Source organism: Plenodomus lingam, assembly GCF_022343315.1.
Source record: "Plenodomus lingam strain CAN1 chromosome Unknown contig_1, whole genome shotgun sequence".
NCBI lineage: Eukaryota > Fungi > Ascomycota > Dothideomycetes > Pleosporales > Leptosphaeriaceae > Plenodomus > Plenodomus lingam.
In genome coordinates, this window is record NW_027093927.1 from 72,859 (window position 1) to 97,904 (window position 25,046).

Sequence of the window (25,046 nt, forward strand, 5' to 3'; positions counted from 1 at the left end):
AGGAACTAAGGTTTGCTATTATCTTTTATAGGTAGGTTAACTATAAAGTCTATAGATATTTAGGACTAGTATTGTAATATAACTAGTATAGGTTATAATAGACCCTATTAGCGTTTCTAGGAGATGTAAGCACTATAATAATAGCAGTTCTAGACATACTATGCAACGTCTCCTAATATTCTATCCTAATAATAGTCGCGGCGCAGTATTTAAAATATTATATTCTTTCCTAGATATCTTACTAAACCTAATTTATATGCTTGCTATATAATAGTAGTTATAAGGGGTTCCTATATTAGCAACTAAATAACGCCCCTCTAAAGCAAAGTGCTATATACGCTAATTGTATAGTCCCTAATCTATTGCTTTGTGTTAGCTAGAACTAGGAAAGACCTAGCGCCTTTCTAGACCGCATTAAGACGCACTTAGTATATCTTATCTTCTAATACTACTTTGTCCTATAGTGTCTGTATATATAGGTTAGCGAAGAGGCTAGCGCCCTTTAGTAACTTAGACGCCTCCTCTACTTCTAATACTATAACCTAGATTAATTTAGGGCGCATTACTAACTATAGTATTGCTTTAGAGGAGTTTAAATCTTATAGTTGCCTACTTAAGGTATTAGGTTGTCCTATAAGATAGCTAGGTCTATACTATAGGATGTACTAGTATTTTAAAAGTTCCTCTACCTAGCAGCACTATTGCTCGCTTAAGCTTTAGAGGCTAGTAAAGTACTCTAGGTTTTTATAGTCTATAAATATTGTGAATAGCTTGTAAATACTTTATAGCTCTGCTAACTAACTTTTAAGATACTTAATAATAGCTAGCAATTCCTTATTATATATAGTGTAGTTTTATCTCTCTAGCGTTAGTGCTATAGAGTAGTAAGTAACTAGGCGCTAGACGCCCCTAACTTTTTGCAATAAGCAACCCCTAAGAGCGCATCCTAAATAGTCTGCTTCTAATAACGTTTCCTTAGCTAGGTCCTATTACGCTAGTACTAGTCTAGATATAAATGCCTTTTTTAGTGCATTAAATGCACTCTATTCTTCCTCTCCCTATTAGAATTAGGTGTCCTTCCTAGTTAGTTAGTTTAAAGGCGCTGCTACTTTAGAAAACTGCGTGATAAAATTGTGGTAGAAGTTAGTAAAACCTAGAAAACTCCTTACCTCTCTTATATTCCTAGGGGATTCCTATTCCTATACTACCCTAAGCTTTTTAGGGTTAGGTCTAAGTAATTTGCCTGCCTTAATAATATAGCCTAGGTAGCGTACCTCCTTAATATAGAACGCACACTTCTCTAAGTCTAGGTATAGTCCTGCTTCTTTTAATAGTATAAGTACACGCTTTACTTTTTCTATATAGTTAAACTAGTCTCCTCCTAAATAAATTAGGATATTATTAAGGTAGGCTATTATATATAATCTAAGTAACTCTATAAGCGTGGCATTAATATATTATTAGAAAGTAGATAGCGCACTACTAAGACTAAATAGATATACTAACTATTTATATAACCTAAACTAGGTATAGAAAGCTATTAAGGACTTATAACCTTCTACTATTCTAACTTTATAAAAGGTAGCGCAAATATCTACTTTTGTAAACTAATTTACGCTAGATAGTATGCGCAAAGTTTCCTTAATAAGTAGTAGTAGGTATTAGTCTAATATTATTATGCTGTTAAGCATCTAGTAATCTATATAAAGGCGCTAACTACCTAATAGCTTCTTTACTAGCAATACTAGAGCTCTAGCTACAGAAGAGCTTGCTTAGATCTAGCCCTTGTCTATTAATCTAGTAAGTTATGTTCTTAGTTCTAGTAATTAATTATAAGATATAGGGTATAGGGGACCCTATAGGGGGTTAGGCTAGGTTCTATCTAGGAGAGTTGTTAACTAAATATAGTAATCTATACTACCCTAATAGGGTGGCAAACTGCTTGCTAACTCTTTGTTAAACAGGTCCTTAAACTCTTACAGTTCTAGTAGTAACTTTGTCTTTCTAGTTTTATACTTAGGCTTATAGGGAACTGTGCTATTAGCAATATAGATAGTGTGTATATTAATAGGACTTCCCTTATTAACACTTCCTAGATATTTTATTAGGCGTAAGTTATATATTACCTATAAAATATCTAGTATATTTATTGCAAAAATTTATACCTATATATCTTCCTATTAGGGTCCTTAATTTAGCAACCCTGCTATAACTAAACCTAAGATAATAGAGATATAGGTAGGATATAGGCGTCTCCTGCTCTCTTATACTACTATATTTCCTGCCTTCCTAATTATTAATTCGCCTTATAGAATGTCTATAACAACGCCCTCTCTGCACAGCTATAGTCTGCCTAGTATTAGTTAATAGGAGAGACTAGGTACTACAAAGGCTAAAAGCTAAGACTGCTAACTATCTAAATTATAGTCTAATACTACTAACTATAAAATTCTTATACCCTTAGTAATTCCCTAGGTATATTGCAAGGGTCGCAGGGGAATATCTATAAAGTTCCTACTAATCTATCTTGCTAACTTTTCCTTAACTATACTAAAATACTAGCACCCTAAATTAACTATTGCTTGCACGTTCTCTACTCTACCTAGGAGGAGGGGAATAAAGAAAGGAGGATTATTTAACCTAGCCTTAATATCTAGGGGACACTTAATAGCCTCTGCTATTAATAATTCCTCTATTATAGTGTCCTCCTTATACCCCTAACTTAGCCTAAAGTTAGGGGTAGCTAGTTTCCTAAATTAGGGCCGCTTGCTAATACTATAACTGTCTTAACACCTACTAGTTGTAGTAACAGGGCATTAGGGTATGCATATATAAAATAACCACCCTATCTACACTAGGTGTAGACCTTAGCTAGTTTCTGTGTATTAAATAGGTCCTGTAGGATCTAGTTAGGACGTAATATTAGTAGTTTAGTAGGTACACTTAATAAGGCTGCTACTTCTACTATATTTATATCGCCGTCCTAATCTAAGTTAGACTTCTACTAGGGTTCCTTAGACTTACTAGCCTAAAGAAAACCTAGTTCTAGAGAGGCTATTTTAATATCTACTATAATTATCTTATATTCCTCTATAGCTGCGTTATAGTTTGTCCTAGAGACTCCCCTATTAAGGGAAACTAAGCGTATATAACTATTAAGAGATTACTAAAGTTATAAAAGCTTCTATTTATTATCCTAGTGTAAACCTCCTAACTATATAAGGAGCTGCACAAAATTTACAAAGAACTCTATAAAAGGCTAATTTTAGCCCTAATATAAGTGTTCTAACATAACTTAGGCGCGCTCCTGCCTATAATAGTTGCTATAATAGAACGCTAGGTAGTCTAGAAACCTGCTTATATCCTAATACTTACGTGCACTATCCTTAAAGTATAGTACTATAGCGCGCTAGACTATAGGTAATAATTAGGACTAAATATATATAAATCTTGCCTCCTTATCCCTAATAAAGACCTTATCTGCACGCAGTTTAAACTCTATAGTTATTTGCTAGGAGGAGAAGTTTGCCTTAGTGCTATTATATAGCAAGCTAACTAGGAAGGGTTTGCAATATAAGGCAGGGGAGGGCAGAGGCAGTATGTTATTAAACCTAGCGGGCTTAGAGGAGGGTTAGGATAGAATCTAATTGCGTATTTCCTTATTCTATTAACATAGTATAGCTATTATAGCAGAGTCTTAAGCCTATTATTCTATTAATCTATAGACCTATTATATTAGCCTTTCTACTGTATTAGGTTGCACCTAGTTATTCTAAATATCTAGCGCGTCTATCTCTTATTACTATTATAGTATATTTAGAAGAAGATACTAAAATATTATAGACTAGCCTTAAGGGAGAATGCAATAAGCGTTAATAATAGTATTTAGTATCTTAAAGGAGAGATAAGCCCTCTACGCCTTTTTATAGGTGTCTAGTGTGTTCGCTTAGTAGTGGTGTTAGACTTGGTCCGTCTTGTGTTAGACCTAGGCTTAGGCATAAGCCCAAGCCCTTTACAAAGCGACCTACGTTCTAATAATTTATTTAATTCCTTAGGCCTAACTCTATAATAATTATCTATTATAGATTTTAGAAGCTATTCTAGGAGTAATATACTATTACTAAATCTTCCCTTCTTACTAACTTTAGTAAGAAGTTAAAGATCTCCCTTACCTTAGACGCCTAGTTTATAAGTAACTATCTTAGCTTCCTAGCTATAAAAGGCTACTATATTACTAATTAATTGTAGCTCTATAAGAAGCTTCTAGATTTTATACCCCTTTATAGATAGCACACTAGTAAATTAATAGTAATAAAAGTACACTAGCTTCTTAGAGAGATAGGCTACAAATAAAAGCTATTAGCTATTACTTCTACTAATACTAGTAATAATAGCACACTAGCTTAGTTGCTTAAGGCTAAGCTTAGGGAGAATAGGATCTAGTAAAGCCTAAGTAAAAATATAGTGCTATGCCTTGCCTATATTATTAACCTAGTAGTCTAGGATATTATTACGCACCTCTAGATAGTAGCCCCTTATAATTTAGGCCTAGATAAGTCTATACCTAAATAGTAGATATAAGTAATTAATTCTAATATATTAGTCCTAAAGATACTTAAGAAGGTATATATTTATTATAGTTTTTTATTATATACTAAGCTACTATTAGATTAGAATAATATATATTATAATTAATTAATTGCTATAATAATTTAAGTATTTTATTACTACCTAATAGAACCTACTACTAAAAGAACGTCTATTAGTTATATAAGATATACTAACTTAATAGAACTATATATATAATATATAGTCTTACGCTCTTTACCTTAAATACTATATTAATAATTAGCTTTAGTAAGAAATTATAATAAACTCTACTAGCGCTTCTAGAGAGGATAATAACTATATTAGCGCCTGTAATCTTAAGCGACTTTAACTATCCTCTAGAGAATAGCACTACCTTAAGCTTGTTACTACTATACTAGAAAGATTTAAGGATATTACTACCTACCTTAGCTAAAACTAGAAACCTTAAGTTTAATACTTATAGTTAATATATAACTAGCTTTTTAACTTCTTAGATAAGATAAATAATAACTTAGGAGAGGATTTAGGTAACTAAGAAAATATTAAATAGCTAAAGGTAGTAAAAGCTACTACTAAAAAGGGTAGGGGAAAACTCTTAAAATACTATAGGAGGATAGATAAAGATTATAGCTACCTATTTAACTATACTACTATCCTAGATCTATTATAAAAGCTTATAGTCTATAAGGTATATTAATTATAGATGTTTATAATAGTATACGCTAAATATTAGGCTAGGATAATACTTAGGATCTTTATAATAAATATATCTACTACTAATAATTCCTTAAATACCTAGATTAATATAATAGCACCTAACGCCCTAGCTCTCCCTAATCTTTAATAGCTTCTACTAGATAATTATAGGGTAAGGAGTAGTTTAGAAAGCTACTACTACTAGACTACTCCTAGTTAAGTAGCTCCCTAAGTCTCCCTAATAAGTGTAAAGGAGGCTTAACACGCTAAGAGGGTAAAATATACTATAGCACTCCTTATATTATTAAAGGAGATAGTTTTAATATCCTAGACTAGTAGAAATTAAATAAAGCTACCTATCCCTAACTTATATAGGTAGCACGTAATATTCTACCTATCTAGATTATAGGGTTAGTATTAAAAGAGTATTTAATACTAGTAAGGACCTTATTAGGGACTAGAGGCACTACCTTTCTATATAGAAAATTTAGTAGCTTATAGTTCTTAAACACGCTATTTCTTATAAAGAATAGGATTCTACTATAATAGGTAGTTAGTTTATATTAGATAATATTATAGAGGATCTTTTTAAGGTTCTAGCTAGCTCTAGGAAATAAAATATAGGGATAGCTAAAGGATAGAAGGTTCTAATTTCTAGTAGTTTAGAAGATTCTAAGGTAACTAAGGATAATATACCTAAATAAGTAGAGGAGTACACTAAACCTTTACCACGTAAATATTAAAAGCTATAATATTACTATAATTAATAGCTATAATAAAAGGATATAACCCTATTTTAGAGGTCTATATATAGTGTATTTTATATATAACTATAAGAATAGCTATAACCTATACACTACCTATATAACCTTAACTAATATTTGCTTATATAAGACCTAACCTAACTACTAGGTCTATATAACCTAACCCTAACCTAAGCCTATAGCCTATATAACCTAACCCTAACCTAAGCACTAGGTCTATGCGACCTAAACCTAACCTAGATTTACTAGCCTAGGAGTAAAGGATATACCACGTGATTATATTAACTACATAGCTATATTTTAGCCCTTATACTTAAAAGTTTATAATATAGAATATAATACCTAGGTTAGCTATAAGCTATAATAGTACTTTAGCTCTAGTAAAGTACTAGTAATAGTATATAGGGATTTAGTGTATAAGCTAGTTACTATAAAGCAAGTAGTTAAGCTAGTAATAGGTGCTTAATATATTAGGATACTAGCGACTATAGGTAGGCCTATTACCTACCTGCCCACCTACCTATTAGATTACTAGATTGCCTACCTAGAAGCTAATTCTAGTAGTTATAGCTAGTAGGTAGGTTAATATATTAACCTAACTACTAATATTAAGGCTAGTAATAGTACTACTATATAGCTAACTATTACAAGGGCTATAGTTAAGCTATTAGAGCCTAGTAAGGATAAGGAGCTAGGTAAATTGCCTACTATAGGTAGGGTAGCTATAGTAGGTAGGGTAAGGGTTATAGTATAGGTAGAGGTTAGGGCTATAATTAAGGTAGGTAAGGGATAATATATACATGCTTAGTAGGCTACTATTACCTTATATAAGCTAGTAATATAGTAGGTAGTAAGGCTAGGTAGTTATTATTAATCTACTTAGCTAAAGTAGGGTTATACTAGTTGCTAGACTAGCCCGCGCCCTTATAGTAATATTTTTTAGCGCGTAGTTTAGTAATAATTATCTATAGCTTATAAGGAGTAGTAGTAACTTTAAGGTAAGGAGCCTAGCTATAATTAACCTACTAATATAGGTAGTAATCTACTACTTATAGTACCTTTAAATAAAGCTTTAGATTTACTAGAAAATACTAATATAGTATACTAAGCGTCCTACTATATTAGTTAGTACACTACAAGAACTTATAGGTACTATTAAGCTACTACTTATATAGCTTAGTGCGCGTGTAAGCTAGGTTATTTACTATTATTATAAGTATATACTAGGTTATACGCCTAAATACTACTAAAAATATTAAATTCTAATAGTTAAATTAAAGCTAGAAGTTCTTAATACTATTTATTAACCTTATATACTTTATATACTCCTTATAGAATAGGTAGAGCCTTTAAAATAGTGTAAGGAGGTTAGCTTAACTACCTTATAGCTACTCCTTAATAATATAGTGTGCTTCCTTAACTTTACTTATTATAGTAAGCTAGAAATAAGGGTGCTTATTAATATAATAGCTTATAATCTTAGTAGAGTAGTTATTAAGCTAATACTACTAGAGGTAGGTAGTTATAGTAGTAGATCTTTGCTTATATAATAGTAGATTAGCTAAATAGTTAGCTTTAGTAGGTAAGGTAATAAGGTTATAGTATAGCTACAAATATTTATTAGTGCTATTATTATTAACCTAGCTATAACCCTTATAACGCTACCTAAACTCTGCTAAAACTTTTAACTATAGATATAATAGAACGTCCTTATTTATATACTAGTAGTAGATAATAACTCTAGGCATGTTAAATACCTAATCTAATATATTTAGAAATGCTAGATTATAATTAATAGCCTAAAATTATACTATAATACTATAATAGTTAAGGAGCTTATAGAGGTTTTAGAGCACCTATAAGAATATAGCCTTAGCTTAGTTATAGATTATTGCTACCCTAAGCTAGATTATCTTATTATTACTACCTAAGCTAATAAAATTAATTAGAGGAAAGTAGTATTTATTTATCTTAAAGGTGTAGTTAATAAGGGGGATATTAGGTAACTCTTAGAATAGCTAAATAGAGTTAGGATAGAAAAATATAATAGAGGTAATATAGTTATCTACGTTAATACTATAACTAAAAGTTTTAGTGTTCTAAATTAGCAGTAGAAATTCTAAGGCATAGATATAATCTAGCCTTAATAGGACTAGTATATACCTAAAGAAGCCTAGCTTAGAGGGTGAATATATTTATAGATTATAATACTATAAGAAATATTGCAATATTAAAATACTACTTACTAATACTAATAGTTTCCTATATCTATCTCCTTTACTAACGCCTCTACCTATATCTAGCTACTTATTCTAGCTATCTAGAACTTATAATACTTATTTTAAATATCTTTATATAAAAAATTTATATTAGGATACCTTTCCTATATTAATAAAAGCGCTTATTTAGAACTACGCGCTATCTTAAATATACTCTAGAGTTTAGTACCTATTTTAGCTAAATACGTTACTTATTAGTACTACGCTATTATATATAGGTTAGAAACTAGTAGGTAATTATAGGTAATACTTAGCTTATCCTCTACCTATTTAACTTACTACTAACTACTAAGATCTTAATAGTTATCTACTATAATCTAAAACTTTATTTTATAGTTATACTATATAGTACTAGCACCTACCCTTACTTAAACCCTTACTACACCTACCTTAGGCTTACCTTCTTACTAATTATATACTATAAGAAGCTAATAACACCCCTTCTTCTACTACTACTACTTATTATAGGCTACCCTATAGGACTTTACTTACTTATTTATAGCTTAGATAGCCTTATTAAAGCTATTATATATAGCTTCTAGTAGTAGGAGATAGTTATACTTATAATTTAATAGCTTCTAGAGATTAGTAAGATTATAGACTCCTTTACTAACCTTACTATATAGTACTCTATGCTTAATCTAGTAAGGCTAGTAATACTTATAATATAGGGAAGGGCCTTATTAAGGGCTAGGCTAAATAACTATAGCTTTAACTAGAATATCTAGCTTAGATTCTAACTTAGATTTAGGCTTAGTATCTAATAGGACTTCTAAATTAGACTCCTTATCTTCCTGCTTATATTAGTAAGATAGATTAGGCTCCTTAATAGTAGAATCCTTAGTAGAGGATTTACTAGAGTCCTCTAAGGTAGTAGGTAATAGTAGCTCTATAAGCTTAATAGAGCCTATTAACTCTATAGTAGTAGGTAATATTAGTTAAGTTAGGGGTAATATATTTAAGTAATAAGAAATTAGATATTTAGGCGTGTTTTAGTAGGATCTTATTACTATATAATATTTATATATTAGGTTAAATAGCTATACTACTACTTAGTTTTTACTACTAGTCTACTTTATATATATACCTTAAATTTTTCCTTATTAGATATTTTCTATCTAATATATTTTAAAAGTATAATATAGTTAGTGCTACCTTAGCTTGCTACTAATTTACTAGGTGGCCAGGGTACCTGGCGCTAAGTGCTTAGGGCGAGGACGATTAGTCTATTGTGGCGAGGACAATTAGCACTTCCCGGTTCGGACGAGATAGATCCTTCGTGGCCACACCGTATCGCGCTTATTGCTCTTGTTTTGATTGCTGCTAAGCCTTCTCGAAGTCAGATTTTACACCTATAGATTCGGGCCGTGGTGAAGCTGATCGGGGAAAATATACATAAAAGTCAGTCGGTACCCTTGCGCAGTGCCGGTAGTGACCCTGGAAATTCGGAAAATTGGATTCCCCATGGCATGAAACAGTTTTCTCCTAATCTCTCAATATCGAGGTAAGCTTACTGTGCTACTATGCGTGAACGAGCTGTAGCAAGTGCAGTTCAGTGGCTAGTAGTTGTTGTCAATGTTGGCATCTACCCAGATAGTATAGTAATCAGGTGAGGAGGCTATGGGTCCTGTATTTCGGTCGAGCGCAACGGCTCACTTGCTGCATCAGGACATACCTTCCTCTGTCATGTACAAACAACACAGTGTACTACGGTATGCATTAGGCCGATTGTCTCTTTGCTCACTGCTCTTGTTCTTTGGCAAGTCGGCAAAATATCGTCAAGGTTTGCGCAAAGTTCTGCATCATCTGTCCATTCATAGACGGCACCGCACCCTTCTTCAAGCAGCAATATACTTTTCCTGTCATCTAGATTGTCCAATACTCTGTCTACACTTGGCATACACAGCCTCCGAAGGCTTCCTGCTATGCCGACCACCTACCACTTGTATCGCTGAAGAGATTGAACATGCACGAGCTGGCCGTTGCAGTGACGAGCGTGATGATCTTGTCCCATTGTCATGCAGTGGTCAACCTGCCAATCCTGAGCGGCGGCTTGTGATTGCACGACTTGGGGCGTTTAGTGCTCACTATGGGTGCGAATGTGCTGCGGAGTCTTGCTGAGTCGTAGGGAAAGACACGTCGTGATCGATATACATTGCTCCAGACTTGGACACAGGTGACGAAATGAGCTTTCGGAGGAAGAGATGTTGATGCGTGAATGCTCAATCCTCGTGCTGATCATGGTGGCCGAGGGAGGTGTACCGTGAAGGTACCAAGGCTTTGCTGAGGTTTCGACGTCCGCGCATTTCACTCGCTACCGTACCTGTACCGTATTTGACTTAGCCCGATCAGGAGGACACGTGCAAACAACGCCCGCGATTCACCCATGTGTGCTCTTCAACACGTCACTGTCCTGGAAAGTTTCCCACAAGGCCACATGTTGCGACAACACTCTTTTTATACGCCTAGCAACGAGGGACATTCGGGGCTCTCTAGCAGATACACGCGCCATGATTAATCTACGCTCCGTCGTTTTGATGGGAATATCCTACGTTGTGATACCACGCCTCACTTTCCTGCCGCAAAACATCCATTCCATCCTCATCATCTTCGGGCCCTTCATTCTACCCCGCGCTTTCGACTTGTTCACGACAGCCAGGGCGACTGATCACCGTGCGCATGCGCCTGTACGACCGGTTCCACAAAGAGTCAAGCATGCACTGAACCTGTTGTTCTTGAGCGCATGTCTCTTCTTCGTCTTGTCCTTTGCACGCTTCGCGCCTGAGAACATCTTCCTACAGACACGAAGCCATATAAGGACAGAGACGAGCGTATTGTTTGCACGACTCCGCCATCTGCGACCGCTTACCGCCGACGACGAAGCGCTACGCGTCAAATTCAATTATGCTCGCAACAAGCTGTTGTACCTTACCTATGGACCAGATTCGGTGCTGAACTGCATCTGGTGTGCAGATGCCAATGAGGACGACCAGCTGTACTACTTCCTCTACACACTGCCAGCCATCCTCACGCCACATATATTCCAACTTGGTGCACTCGGTCTAGCGACCTCTTCACTTGTCGGAGCCGAAGGGTCGCGGTTTCGCACGCATGCCATTGTCGTTGGCCTGGTCATGCTTTTGTGCGAGTGTTCGTACATGGGGCTCTACGATCTCCAAGCCAACAAGCGGGCAATTACCACGAAAGAGTTAGATTTTGCCTTTTGGCGCGTGCGGTTCCTACGCTACATGGCCTTCGCACTTGTAGATCTTGCATTTGCGCTCCTCCTCTGGGTCACGAGTACGAATCGATGGCTTGCAAAGCCCATTTCTGTGGCCGAACGCCTCGAACTAGCGACCAAACAATCCGAGGACACACTGAACAAACTACGCGCACTTGGTCTGCTCAGCAACTCGGTGAATCGCGATGCAACATTGCGAGGCGTGCGGGAGGAGTACTGGCGGACAGAAGGACAAGTCATGGCAGAAACGATCCAGGACGAGGCCGTGGCCGAGCAGATCAACGCTGCGATTAGCAAAATGGACTTTAGCTCGCTACAAGGACGGGTCGGGGAAGTTGCAGATGGCATTCTCAGAGGCATCGATGGCCTTCGATCATCTCAGATGATGCCTGAGCGTGAAGTAAGCGGTTAGGCTCAAGGTTTGTTCCTCTTAGAGCCGAGGTGATATTGATGACGGATACAGGTGGGTGCATATAGGCCAAGTACGGAAATCTACACAATGTATACGTAGAGTATGCGGCTCGGTAGGACAGGGATGCCTATAATGCCTTGGCGATATTCACTTACTCTAGCTTTGTAGTTGCACGAAATGATACCCAGATGATCAACCTTTGCTGATGAACCTCTGGCGAACTTTATGCAGAGCGCGGCCAACTTGTTAGACTGCTGACAGCCGACGAAACCTGCCATCGTCGTACCGCAGGCCATGCCCAAGCCCACCATTGTGTTTTGCGCGAGCAACTCCAATGAGCACCACCGTTGCACCAATGAGTTCCAGCATCGCAATCATGTGCTTGAACTTGACATGACCGTCACCGAATCGTACAGCATGTATGATGGTCGACATTGGCTTCCCCATGACTCTTACGGCGGCAAAGTCGTACACTGACTGCACAAACAAAGCGGATAGTCGCGGCGGTACTTGGATACCACAGGCTCGGCACGCCCCGCGCCCAAACAACCAACATCTGGTACCGCGGCAGACCAACAACCATCATACCGGCTTCCACGGCTTCCTGAATCCCTCCTTCGTCATGCTTTTGCCCCTCTGGACATGGTCGGCGAAAAGCATAACCTGCTGGCGTGGAGGGTCAATTGCAATGGACGTTGCTGTGTTGCAAAGTCTGCTGGTTGCGGACTTGGGGGTCCACACCGAGGTGCAAAAAGAATTCGTTACCGGTATCTCTTCTCACGCTGCAAGGCGGAATCTGCACTAACAAACAGTGGCCGTGGTGGACCGTGGCAGACTTGACTGGCATAGGATTAGGCCTGGGCATTCCATCGTTTGTGCCGCGTGATGGCTTTCGATTGAAATTTCTGGTGCACAACGTACCGTATAAGAAGCTTGCTTGACTACCTTGGCCGTCTCCCTCACTCCAACAAGAAAAGTACTCGTACCTCGCCTTCACACTCTCCATAGGCCCAGTGTGTCCTTCGCACATCACATTGACACCCGTTTGCGCATCATACGCCCTAGCTTAGAAGCAACAATGGCGCCTATTGCCGTCACTCCCCCCAATCACACCGACACCGTCACAGACCTCACACACGATGGGATCCGACACGCCCTCGAAAAGGCCGCGCCATCCCAACTACACTCCGCATCTCTCACTTCTACCATAACCGCAACACCGCCCAACGAGCCAGCCTCAAAGTCGCAAGAACCAACAGAGGCTTCCTTAGCCGAGCTCGATGCCTCAAAACTACAATGCACATACACCCACACCCCTCGTTCCGTCCCCGCCGTCGGTTCTGCAGAAATGGCTTCCCAAAAAGTATGCACCGACCACATGATACAAGCCCGATGGACGGTCGAGCAAGGCTGGGACGCACCCACACTTCAACCCTACGGGCCCCTCTCCCTCGCACCCACTGCCTCCTGTCTCCACTATGCCACCGAGTGTTTCGAAGGCATGAAGCTGTATCGCGGTCTCGACGGCAAATTGCGTCTCTTCCGCCCAGACCTCAACTGCAACCGCATGCTCATGTCGACAAACCGCATCGCTTTGCCCGGGTTCCCGCCGCAGGAACTCCTCAAGCTGATTGTCAAGCTCTGCGCTACCGACGGTAAGAAATGGCTTTCCAAGGACCGGCCAGGACAGTTCCTCTACATCCGCCCCACGATGATCGCTTCGGACCCAGCACTCGGCGTTGAACGCCCGAGGGAGGCTCTCCTCTTTGTCATCCTCTGCTGTTTCGCACCCATGGGTGACATGAGCGGCGGCATCAAACTCCTCGCCTCCCAAGACGACATGTGCCGAGCGTGGCCCGGCGGTTTTGGATACGCCAAGGTGGGCGCAAACTACGGACCCTCGCTCGTGGCACAGGGCGAGGCGCGGAAGCGCGGGTACCACCAAATACTGTGGCTGTTTGGAGACGACTGCACAATTACCGAGGCGGGCGCGAGTAATTTCTTCGTCGTGTGGAGAACCAGAGAGGGGAGACTGCAGCTTATGACTGCGGACTTGAACGAGAAGATTGTGCTGGATGGCGTGACGAGGCGGTCCATCCTTGAGCTTGCGCGGGAGAGACTGACGGCCTCATCAAGCATGGATAGCGACCTCGAGGCTTTGGAGATTGTGGAGCGCAAATTTAACATCTTCGAGATTGAGCAGGCGGCCAAGGAGGGGAGACTGGTAGAGGCGTTTGCGGCGGGGACGGCATGGTTTGTTGCTCCTATTAGCCAGATTCATTTCCGTGGGAAGGACATCGACGTTCCCATGGCAAAGGGGAATTGCGGTGTCTATGCTGATACTGTGAGGACATGGTTGAAGGGTATCATGTGGGGAAGCGAGGGCATGGAGAGCCACGAGTGGGGCAGGGTCATTGACGAGGAATAGACTACTCTTGAGGATGCACGTCTTGAGGAGAGCGTTTGGAGAAGCTAGCGACAGCACTTTAGCATAATACGTACGAGTTGGTGGTATTTATGTTTCCCAACCAAAATCGTACATGAGTATAGTTACATTGCAGCAGATACATACACTTCTATCCGAGGTAAACTTCGAAACTGAAATTGCCAGTGCGCCAGACAAAGATCTGAATTAGGAATGACATTTAGACACGGTATGCATAAAACTGCGCTACTAGATGAGCTATTTACCGGAGCCCAAAAAGATCCATGCTAATACACAGCAGTAGCTTTTTTGAACCTCTCTTGTATCCCCGAAAATTATTTTAAATTATTCAAATATACTCAGCCTCCACAAATCTCGACTCTGTATTCCTTCCAGTTGGCGTTTGGCTGCCTGTTCCGTGGGATTCATTTTGCGGACGGAGGGCCGGCAGTGAATAGAATTGTGCCGGTGTAGTGCTCGTGCTTGTATTGGGTGACTGTCGCTGTAATCCTTCACTATATTGCCTCTGCGCCACAGTTCGGTCTTCGTAAGATTCTGGCGGAGGATAGTAGGTCAGTGGAGGGCGCTGTATGGGGAGGTCGAGCGAGGCTCGGCCAGGCGAGGTTGGTGTAGGATACGAATGCTGGCGCGCCGAGGCCACAGAGATGGTGCCTTGCTGGTCCCATGTAGGCGAGATATTCTGAGCTGTACGGTTGTTCGGGGCATGAAACTGCTCGCTGCCGTCTTGCTGGTGTGGACTGTGTTGCGTGGATGCAACTGGCTGGGCGAGATTCGTATCTGCAGACGATGATGGGAGGCCATAAGATGGAGGATGCTGGTTGGCATAAGGTTCATAGCTAGCGGATTGTGAGCAGATCTGGGTAGCGCCAGAGTTTGGTGACCTTTCATGCATGGCAACATACTTGCCAGCAGTTGATGTTGATATCTCATGTGGGAAAGCCGTGGCCGCAAGCTCGGCAGGCGGTGGAGTTGGTGGATGCTGATCTGCTACGTCGTTTTTCGGTGCTTTCTTGCGGCGATGTAGACAGAAGATTATCAGTGATATTATCGCTATGGCTCCGAATAGGCCTCCCACCGTGCCTCCCGCGATGGCGGCAATGTTACTCCTATCCGAATCACTCGATGTTGAAGACGCAGCAGCAGATGGTACCAGCCGAGTAGCCGTTCGTGCGGGAAATGTAGGCCTCAACGTGTAATAGGTAGCTAAATCAGGGTGGCCCCACGTTGCAGGTGCTGTGACAGTCGCTCCTCCTGTTGGTCTGGTACCATCAGCTCCGTTTAACAGCTTCACAATGCGGGATGAACGTACCCGCCACCAACAGCAGACATGATAGGCGTAGGAACAACATATCCGGAAAGACTCGGGTCAAATTTGTCCCACAGCTTTGTTTCGCCTCCATTGTAACCCAATACCATGTTGTGTTGACCTTGGCTGTCAGGGGCATCGCATTGGTCATATGTTGGAAACCAGCCCCCCATGATTATCATCTGATCACCGTTGATCACGTTGGCAGTGCATCCGCCATGGCCTACAGCAGTCTCAGGGACGTTGCCTTCCGGGAAGGCCTTTATCCATTTGAATGACGGGACACTCAAGATATACACGTCATCGAACGCGGCAAGTGCGCCAAATCCGTACCCTCCGTACATATAACTAGTTCTTGTCAGTTGCGTTGGCCAGATATGACGAGTGGAGGTGTCAATCGTGTGTGCAAACAGTCAGGTTGTGACTCTTCCGGCTCTTCATATTTGTACGATCACTCGGATGCCCAAATACTGGTAAGGGCAATGTTTTGTTTGTGACGCCGCTGAACCATGCTGGAAATGCTCAACATAGACCACACTCACATGTTGAAAGAAGATTTGTCATTAGGCCAAGACACATCGGCGCAGAATTGTCTTCTTGTCAGAGGTACATCGCCTGATGCCGTCTGCGTGTACCACTTCGAAGAAGCAAGATCGTAGATATGAATTTCCTAGGCATGTAAGTCTCGACCTTGAGTGCTTTAAAGGCTTGACCCACAGTCATGTTCGCCTGTAACGAATCATTTAGCAGAGTCAAGCAAAGACAGTCATGCAAAGACTCACAGGAGTAGAGCTCCCATTGCGATGGTGGTCTTCAATGCCACCGAAATACATGAGAATACCTGCATCTGATACTGGCAAGTAAGTCAAGTGGCCCTCCGCTCTCCCGCTATCGTCAGGTCCACTGATATTCTTTAGTTCGCCAGTGGAGAAGTCAAAACGCATTAGGCCACTAGTAGCGAGTGATGGACCCTCCCAGTCTGGAGTTGTATTGTTGTTCAGCCAGCCTCCAAAATAGAATCCAAAACCACGGTCCTCTACCTGCGTACCTGCGCCAAACGAGACACGTTGGGGCGATTTCTCGCCATTGGTAGCGGTGCTGTTCCATTGATCCAGTAGGACGTCATACGTCCACATGCTGAAGTCGGTTGGAGGCTCATCGGCATACTCGCCTCCAAATTGGTAGAAGCATTTGTTCGTGTTGTCAGCCCATATGTAGCCGCCAGAGACACTTGGTACGTTCTTAGGCTTTGTGAGATTATTTGACTGAGGTGGCATGCCATCACCACCCTGGGCGGTGAGATCGCTGAACAACAAAAAGTCGTCTGAGACAAGATTGTTAGTTATCTCGACTTCGCATCCGTTCGCATCAACGTACTTGAGTAATTTGACTTGAAGGGAATATTGCCAACCATGCCACCATCGATATACAACCTAGAATCGATGCGTGCTGTTGAGTGGCCCCATCGTCGACAACTGGGAATGTTTAGCCCAGCACCTTCAAATCTTAGATGGATGCGACACACAAGGCCTTAATTGGATCATCCTGCGCGCCTTGGGACCACGCGAAGCCAATAAGACTGAGCGGAATAAAGAGAGATCGACGTGTGAATGCCATCATTTGTTCTCATAGCAGTATTTGGGTAGCAAGTGCGAGTGACCTGTCGGTCGGTAACAGTAAAGTGAGGGATAACGAGGTCTTTGAAAGGATTGGCATCACGACGTTAAGCTGCAGCTGTCGAAGTAAGCTCACAGGGCTGAAGGATTCCCCACTCGGGAGAGACAATGGGCATGCACATAGCTGGCTGAAACTCTCGTTCGTGGCGCACTTTGTTGGGGGGGTTGAAGCGGAAGCTGACCGATCTGACCAGGACAAGAAGCCTGCTGGACGACTATCTTCTCAGCCATGCTGCAGCTTGTCAGACTGAATCACCAATCAGAAGCTGGCACAGCATATGCCAATGGCCTTCAGGTCCGAAAAAAGGCGTTTTCCAAGGAGAACCGGATTCTTACATGGGATGCGAGAACACGAAGCCAACTCGCCTATTTGAACCTGGGTTAAGAGGAAAGACCTTGTGATTATCTGGAACAAATCGTATCAGTCACCTATTGTAAACCAGCGACCACGGCAGAGATTTCGCCAGAATGATCAACCGGGCAATGAGTATTGACAGTAATCGAACATAATGAACGTGAGGCCTTTGATCATTCGCATCGCACACTGCGCCGTACCGCTTACTACTTGTGGGGTGGCACACGACGGGGAGTTGGGGGAAGCTTCAGCTCGCTCTGCTGAGACAAGTGACCCCAGCAATTCGGCGCTGTACTACTGTCGTGTGCAAGGAGACCTCCAAAGGCGGGAAAATTGGTCGCGCCCTCTCCGCATCGTACTACGCAATAGATACACGTTGTGGTCATTGGGGGCGGCATCTGATGCTGGTCGCGCGACAGCATGCATCGTGAATCCTGCACTTGAGCCTTCAAGTCATGCAATGAAGGCTTGACCACAGCATTGCGCGAACAAGGAAAATCGATAAGACTGATCCATTGGACTCAACCGATGTTGGTATAAAAGGGCATATGTAGGCCTAAAGCGAACCCGCAGCTCCAATACCGACTGAAGTCGACGCGAACGAACTGCAGGATTAGAACGGCTGTGCTTCAATCTGGGTCTGCGCTGGGAAGGTAAATCCACTTCATGTAAAGAAAGAACCTTATGGTTGATTGGAGACCGTAGATAATATGTGGAGAAGAGAAGAGAGAGAGAGAGGGCTGCGCAAGAAAATAAACCTTGGAACGTTTGGTGGAAACGTGGCTTGGCGCGCTAGAGGAATTTGAACGTCCCGAGGTCCGGTCATACTCGTACCGTCATAGGCACTCCAGCTGACTTTCCCACCTCTGCCTACATTTTGGGCCAAAGCTCCGGTCAGGAGTCCCCAAGTGTGTGGTTGAACGTGACTAAGTTCACGTATTTGTGGTAGTAGAGATAGTTACAGTCATGGTAGAAAATTTATTCAGTGGTATATATTCTCCTACCTAGTCGTAGCAGGCTATAGATTGCTGGTCGGTGGCTGTGTGACTGTACTCGAACATCTAAATTACTGGACACCATGAACCATCGAAGTAAACATTGCCGTGTCGTTTGTTTTAGGCTCCACCATGTGGCTTCACATTTTACGTTAGCATCTTCAAATTACTGTACTACCGGTACATAATAACTTTGGGCGACGTACTTTAGGGCTCCTTCCTTTACCCGCAAGGACTACGCATGGTCGGTAATCACTGGCTGGGTTGCAACCAATATCCATGCCCTGAAACCCACAGGCGCCCGGCTTGCACTGAAAATGCTCAGTCAGATCTTTGGATGCCATGGCAAGTTGGTAATTTGGGTTGTGACTTACATAAAACCCTGGAGCACATTCTTCGCATGTAATCCCTATTGGAATCGCGTATACAACTCCAACCAAGAGCAAAAGACCAGTTAATAGAGCCTTGGAGAAGAAAATTTTGATAAAAGAGAAGAACTTCTGCCGTTCAAACTTCTTTGTTCTTTCTACAAAGCGACCGTGAACCTTTAAATACAAACGCCAAGCAATGGGCTTTTGTATGTGAGGTGTAAGCAGATCCGCAATCTGGAGTTTATTTGTGCTCACGAGCCACTGCTTACTATGTGCGGTGTGATACTGGCAAGTTGTAATTGTCCTCGCCACAATGGGTAGGCCATATGTGCTCGCCCTTCCTGTTAACCGAAGTATAGGTACCAATACCGGTATCCTTGGCTACTTTGTCTGACAAGGTGGCAAGAATATACTTCTTACTATGTGTTTTGTGCAAAACGAATATTAAGATACATGTTGATATACATATACAGACACCCACATACAGACACATATGGGTAGGCCAGGCTTAGGATGAGGGATAAAATACATACAAATAAGCTCCCTCCTCCCTCTTTACTATGTTACTGTTACCACTGTGGGTCTTTTTACGATACATTGAATACACTGTCAATGCATATTACGAAGCTGCTAAGCCCTTATTTAAACGTAAATAAAAAAGTCAAGGACAGTCAATTTATTGCTGCCGTAGCCATTGTCGATGCCTAGCGTTTACCGGCACTACGGTACAAAACTGGCTTACAGTAGCTATATTGATCTAAAGCAGACTAAGAAGTGGTTTAGGTAGAAGAAGTAAACCTAAATAGGGTTTACTATACTATATATTCTACTTTTATTTCTACTTCTAGTAATCTACTAGTATTACGTAGTAATAACTAGTTTCCTACTAACTATTTAAGTATTTTACCCCTCCTTTCTTTAATCTTCTTCACCACCTCCACCTCTACCACCACCACCACCTCTACCACCTCCACCACCTCTATCACCTCTACCACCTCTATCACCTCTATCACCACCTCCTATTAGTAACAATATTATAACTTATTATTATGTTATATGTGCGTATAGCGTGAACCTAATCTTCTCTACCCCTTTTAGTCTTAGTTAGGTATTATAGCGTATAATAGAAATAAAACTACTTTTTATACTTAATTTAAACCCCTACTATAAAAGTAAACTACTACTTTAAACCTATTTATAGGTATACATAAGGGCAGTTTACACCTATATAGTAAACCCCTAGCGTACCATTCTACAGTAAACAATTTTTTACCGTAGTGATAATAGCAGTCATCATCTAGATCGTTCAAGTATGCGATATCCTGTGGGTCAAACTCGTACACGTATTGATCTTCCTGGCCGTCGATGTGGATGATTTCCTCGCAGTAGGGCCCGTCAACCGGGCTGTCTTCTGCGTTATAGGCAGGGCCGACTGCGCACCTGTGGCCCTCGGGGCATTGCCGTTCTTTGTGTGTTCCCTCTGCGGGAATACCGTGGCTGGGTAGGTTTGGGATGAAGCAGTCCCATTGTTTCCATCGCTCGTCCCTGCAGCTTCCGCTTTCAAAGCGCCAGTTAGGATCTATTTCCTCCTTACAGATTCTATCCAGCTCGCCCAGAACGTAGTTTGGGGCATCAGCGCGTTTTTTAACACCATTTTGCTGCTGTTTCTAGTGTTGATTGTGAAGTTTTACAAAATCTTCTCTTAAAATATTGATGTGGATGATTGGCGCAGAGGGGTCCTGTCGTGACTGAAGACCAGCATAGGACTCAAGAGCGTGCAAGCCTTGAGCTATAAATTCAAGTAAAAAGAATGCTCTGTAGAGAGACATGGCGGGCATAGATTGATAAAAAAATGCAAAGGAGGAGGCGGAGTTGTGATGCGCAAGGTGGTAGTTTGCTGAATTGCAGGGCGCTATGTTGAGCTCCTTGAGCAATTTCCTCATTATTTATACCTATTGCCAAAGTCTCGCTAGGTCGTTAGACTTTCCATAAGTTAGAAAGTTCCAAAGAGGGCAATTCTATGTTTTTGGTATCATGGGTTAGTATGGCAATCAACCTGGGGCATTCACAGGGATTGCGCTGTGTGCGCTGCTAAGTAAGTATATTGCTGAGTGAGACGGGTCGTCTACTCCATCGAGCCTTGCTACGGTATTTAAGCAGTTCTCTTCTATTAAAAGAAAGCCATTCAAAAGAGAGCCAGTATTTAAGGGCATACAGCGAGTTTCTGTCATAGGATGATGCCTATAGTACATGTAACAAGCAAAGAAGCCGTTAGTTGAACACTCACTTGAACCAGACGACTCCTAGCACTTGGACTCTTCTTGGTCCAACTGCATAGCCACTCTACTGTTTAATCTAAGGATACTCCAAGGGTTTCTTCCGAAGCTATAAGTAATGCTTAACATAGTATGTGGTTGTGAAAGTGACAGAACCATACCTGATCACAACTGTACTACCCATCTTCCTCAACGACATGACCTAAAACCTACTCTCTACCTTCGTCTCCACATCCTGCAACGCCCACTCACTCCTCGCCTTCCTACTCCTCACATTATTCACCTGCGCCTTAGTCCACCCCTTCGCCTGCGTCGCAGGATTGTAACCCAACCCATTCCTCTTCCCCACCTCTTCATCGCTTAAATCGCTCGCCGCACTGCCATCTGCTCGCTTATAAACCGTTACCACGACTGCCCCGCCCAAGCCAAGATTATGCTGCAATGCCACTTTCGTATTGGGTACACTGCGATTGTTTGCCCATCCACGCATATGCCACACCAGCTCTGCGCATTGTGCCAGCCCCGTGGCACCCAGAGGATGACCCTTTGATTCGAGCCCGCCGGATGGGTTAATGACGAGTTTCCCCCCGTACGTGATTCCTCCTGTTCGAACGAGTTCGTGGGCTTTCCCCTTGGGGGCAAGACCGAGTGCTTCAATGGTGACCATTTCGTTTGCGGAGAAGCAGTCGTGGAGTTCGCAGACGGAGACATCGTCCGGCGTGACGTTTGCTTCAGCGAGGGCTTCTTTTGCGGCGAGGGCACTCATTTCGTAGCCAACTAGGTCGATGGCACTGCGGCTGAAGAGTGCGGGGGTGTCTGTTGCGAGGCGCTGGCCCGCGATGAGAATGGCTTGGGATTTGAGCGCGGGGCGGGCGTCAAGGAAGGCTTGTGAGCAGAGGACTGTTGCGGCAGCGCCGTCGGAGGTGGGGCAGCATTGGAGTTTGGTCAGGGGTTCGTGTATCATGGGCGAGTTCATGATTTGTTCGAGGGTGTATTCGTCTTGAAATTGCGAGTACGGGTTGTTCTTGGAGTGGGCGTGGTTGATGCGTCCAATTTCTGCAAAGTCTCTCAATTCAGATCCATATCTGTTGTAGTGTTAGAGACGATTGGTGGAAGTGACAGATGGGACACATACTTCTCCATGTGTTCGCGACCCGCATTGCCAAAGAGTTGGGCGGCACCAGGGGCCTTGGTAATGCCTCTTGTCTCCTTCATGATCAGGTTCGTGGTTGCCGTGGGGTTTGTACGGTCTTGAAAGAAGGTCTGAAGACTGCCCGGAAACATCTTCTCAAAACCAACCACCAGCACGCAGTCCGCAGCACCGTGAGCAATCATGTTTCGTCCCATGTAGAGACCTGTTGAACCAGTAGAGCAATTGTTGTTGACATTGTATACTGGAATGCCTGTCATGCCAAACTGATAAAACACACGCTGTCCACATGTCGAGTCGCCATAGCAGTAACATGCGACACCTTGCTCGACGTCGTCATAGTTGATTTGCGCGTCAAGCATGGCCTTGACACCGGCTTCGAAGCCAAGTTCGGGATAATCAACCTTGCCTCGAGGTTTTATGAATTTGGTCATGCCTACCCCGAGGACATAGACGGGCTGTTTTTGTGATACCATGATGGCGGTCGCGATGTGTGATGGAGCTGAGGCTGATGGGTATTCTGGCTCAAGCAGTGAAATAGATACAAGTTGCAGGCAGAAAGTGTCAAGAGGAAGGTCAAGTTCAAGTCTCCAGGAATATCCTGCAAGTCGTGAAAGCGCGATGCATCGCATAATAAGCAAGTCGCGTGGCGATCCCCGCCTCCGCAATACACTACACATGGGATGGGGTGGAGAGATGCCGAGGTCGTTTATTTTGGGGAAAGCGGCGGTCAGTAGATGTCCAGGTAGCCGGCTAGAGACCTAAGCATGAACGGCGAACGAATACATTGTGGACGATGCTGTTTCTTTGACATTACACAACCACTTTTTGACTGGAACACAGTGCATCAGTTGGTAGAGTGCTGCCATTTTTGTTGTTTGTTTGAAGCGGGCAACGCGGTCGCGATGTAATATTGTAGGAGAGTGACCAAGCGTGAATACCAGACTTTACCGAGCGCTGACGTGCTGACATGGTGAAGTCTAGTCAGATGAAATCGAGTCTTTCCTCCTCATGCAGAGCAGCCGCAAGGTGGCGTGCCGCGGTTCGTCATGTGAGTAGGAGTCTGGTGTAAAGAGACTATGCCTACAGTTTTGTTGTTTGGCACGATCGACTTGTGGCATGGCAGTGATGAATGCAAAAGAAACAAGACGTGAGGATGTTGTCAGCAGCGGTGTTATCATGCTTCCATTACAGGATGGCCAGACACCGAAGAAGCGAGTTGATGAAATGAATATATATTACACCAGTATACTGCAGAGGGTACCGGAAGACAGGTTTATTTGCAACATGCCTTGATCTAAGCGCCTGTTCGGATACTGTACGTATAGCTATCGTGTGCTACATGTTCAGATCCATGCCCTGGCTACTGACTTCCATCTGGTTTTGGATCTGACAGATGGATTCGAGCGGATATTCACGCTTTCCAATATGTCACATGGTCCTCGGTCGCTGATGGCCTCATGCAGGGCAAGTGTGAAGGCTGTGCCAATGCGCACTTTCGCCCGGTAGATTCCCTGGGTCATGGAGTATAATGTTGGACTGTTGACTCTGGAACGGCTCAACTCACATCCTCGTCCTCCTCATCCCGCCTCCGATCTCTGGCCTCTTCTTGCTCCTTCAAATGCATAGCCTCGACCAGCTCGCTTCCCTCCATGCCCACCTCCTCTCCCTCTCCGTCTGCAGGCTTCTTCTGCCGTATCACCTTTTGCGCCTCCACCCTCTCTCTCACCAGTTTCGCAATTGCGTTTTCCGTCTGAACATCGAGGCTCTTCATCTTTTGTTCCAGATCGCGTTTCAAGTCCCAATTTGGCTTCTTGGGCTGTAGCTTGAACAGGTCCAGCCCATTGTCCTCTTTGTTTTCGGCTTCCTGCTGCGCCTTGGTTTCGAGCGCTAATTGCTGTGCTTTGTACTCGAGCGTGTTTGTGGGGTCTGCGATGGGCAGATTGTCGAAGCCAAGTTTGACATTGCGCGTGGTCGGATCGTAGTTGCGGCCAGAGAGGTAGGTGGTGGCTACTGACGGTGCCTCACCTTCTTCTTCTGTCCGAACAATTGCGTCGGAGATCTCTGCTTGGTGTGCGGGGGGAGAGGGAGCGGCGTCTGCTTCGTCCGAGGTTGGCGCCTGTTTTCGCTTAAGGGATTTCAGCTGTGCGAGACGCGCTTTGCGATCGTTGGCTGCGGCGGAGAGCTTTTCGTGGGAAGACATGGCAAAGGCGTGCGAATGGGGGGGAATGGGTGGTGCCCAGGCTGCTATATTCAGACTTGGCGCTCTACGCAGCAGTGAAGGGTCAAGGCACGTGATTTGTGTATGACTGGAGGTAGATGTCTGGTCTGGTTGGTGAGTTTTGCGGAGCTCAAGCGTGGAGGGTACTGGAGAGGACAAGGAGTAGAGTAGAGTAGAGTAGTAGGAGGCTCAACTTTGTTTCCGGCTGGCAGCTCGAGCCAAGTGTGCAGTGAGTGTGTGCAGCCCGCTAACTTTTCTCACACCAAAC

The 25,046-nt window shown here is 42.9% G+C and overlaps 8 protein-coding genes across 8 annotated transcripts; 2 read left to right on the top strand and 6 right to left on the bottom strand.

Moving 5' to 3' along the window:
* Positions 1 to 10,839: 10,839 nt before the first annotated feature.
* Positions 10,840 to 11,982, top strand: IAQ61_000008 (uncharacterized protein; the record flags this gene model as incomplete). Its single annotated transcript, XM_003835108.2, has 1 exon — positions 10,840 to 11,982. One exon carries the CDS (start codon positions 10,840 to 10,842, stop codon positions 11,980 to 11,982), a length of 1,143 nt encoding a protein of 380 aa, XP_003835156.2.
* Positions 11,983 to 12,228: 246 nt separating this feature from the next.
* IAQ61_000009 (uncharacterized protein) lies at positions 12,229 to 12,429 on the bottom strand (the record flags this gene model as incomplete). Its single annotated transcript, XM_066094492.1, has 1 exon — positions 12,229 to 12,429. The coding sequence occupies one exon, from the start codon at positions 12,427 to 12,429 to the stop codon at positions 12,229 to 12,231; it is 201 nt and encodes a 66-aa protein (XP_065955345.1).
* A 631-nt stretch (positions 12,430 to 13,060) lies between these two features.
* Positions 13,061 to 14,410, top strand: IAQ61_000010 (uncharacterized protein; the record flags this gene model as incomplete). Its single annotated transcript, XM_003835109.2, has 1 exon — positions 13,061 to 14,410. One exon carries the CDS (start codon positions 13,061 to 13,063, stop codon positions 14,408 to 14,410), a length of 1,350 nt encoding a protein of 449 aa, XP_003835157.1.
* Positions 14,411 to 14,756: 346 nt separating this feature from the next.
* IAQ61_000011 (uncharacterized protein) lies at positions 14,757 to 17,354 on the bottom strand (the record flags this gene model as incomplete). The annotated part of the gene is made up of 6 exons (XM_003835110.1): positions 14,757 to 15,687; positions 15,738 to 16,082; positions 16,277 to 16,404; positions 16,517 to 17,058; positions 17,112 to 17,209; positions 17,260 to 17,354. 6 exons carry the CDS (start codon positions 17,352 to 17,354, stop codon positions 14,757 to 14,759), a joined length of 2,139 nt encoding a protein of 712 aa, XP_003835158.1.
* A 617-nt stretch (positions 17,355 to 17,971) lies between these two features.
* IAQ61_000012 (uncharacterized protein) lies at positions 17,972 to 18,503 on the bottom strand (the record flags this gene model as incomplete). Its single annotated transcript, XM_066094493.1, is given in 2 exon segments — positions 17,972 to 18,272; positions 18,292 to 18,503. Coding segments are annotated over 2 exon segments (513 nt in total), but the record flags the coding sequence as incomplete, so codon positions are not given.
* Positions 18,504 to 18,880: 377 nt separating this feature from the next.
* Positions 18,881 to 19,457, bottom strand: IAQ61_000013 (uncharacterized protein; the record flags this gene model as incomplete). The annotated part of the gene is made up of 4 exons (XM_066094494.1): positions 18,881 to 18,898; positions 18,967 to 19,071; positions 19,135 to 19,332; positions 19,401 to 19,457. The coding sequence occupies 4 exons, from the start codon at positions 19,455 to 19,457 to the stop codon at positions 18,881 to 18,883; spliced, it is 378 nt and encodes a 125-aa protein (XP_065955347.1).
* A 1,842-nt stretch (positions 19,458 to 21,299) lies between these two features.
* Positions 21,300 to 23,722, bottom strand: IAQ61_000014 (uncharacterized protein). The gene is made up of 3 exons (XM_066094495.1): positions 22,543 to 23,722; positions 21,569 to 22,492; positions 21,300 to 21,516 (listed from the first exon to the last, which is right to left on the bottom strand). The coding sequence occupies exons 1-2, from the start codon at positions 23,235 to 23,237 to the stop codon at positions 21,610 to 21,612; spliced, it is 1,578 nt and encodes a 525-aa protein (XP_065955348.1). The 5' UTR covers positions 23,238 to 23,722; the 3' UTR covers positions 21,300 to 21,516; positions 21,569 to 21,609.
* Positions 23,723 to 23,903: 181 nt separating this feature from the next.
* IAQ61_000015 (uncharacterized protein) lies at positions 23,904 to 24,922 on the bottom strand (the record flags this gene model as incomplete). Its single annotated transcript, XM_003835114.2, has 2 exons — positions 23,904 to 24,071; positions 24,125 to 24,922. Coding segments are annotated over 2 exons (966 nt in total), but the record flags the coding sequence as incomplete, so codon positions are not given.
* Positions 24,923 to 25,046: the final 124 nt, after the last annotated feature.

Excerpts from the sequence above, each read along its gene's own strand:
- IAQ61_000014 (XM_066094495.1), bottom strand. The coding sequence starts at position 23,237 with ATGTGTAGTGTATTGCGGAGGCGGGGATCGCCACGCGACTTGCTTATT. Across the intron at positions 22,493-22,542 it reads GGTCGCGAACACATGGAGAA|ATATGGATCTGAATTGAGAG; the intron begins GTATGTGTCCCA and ends ACACTACAACAG.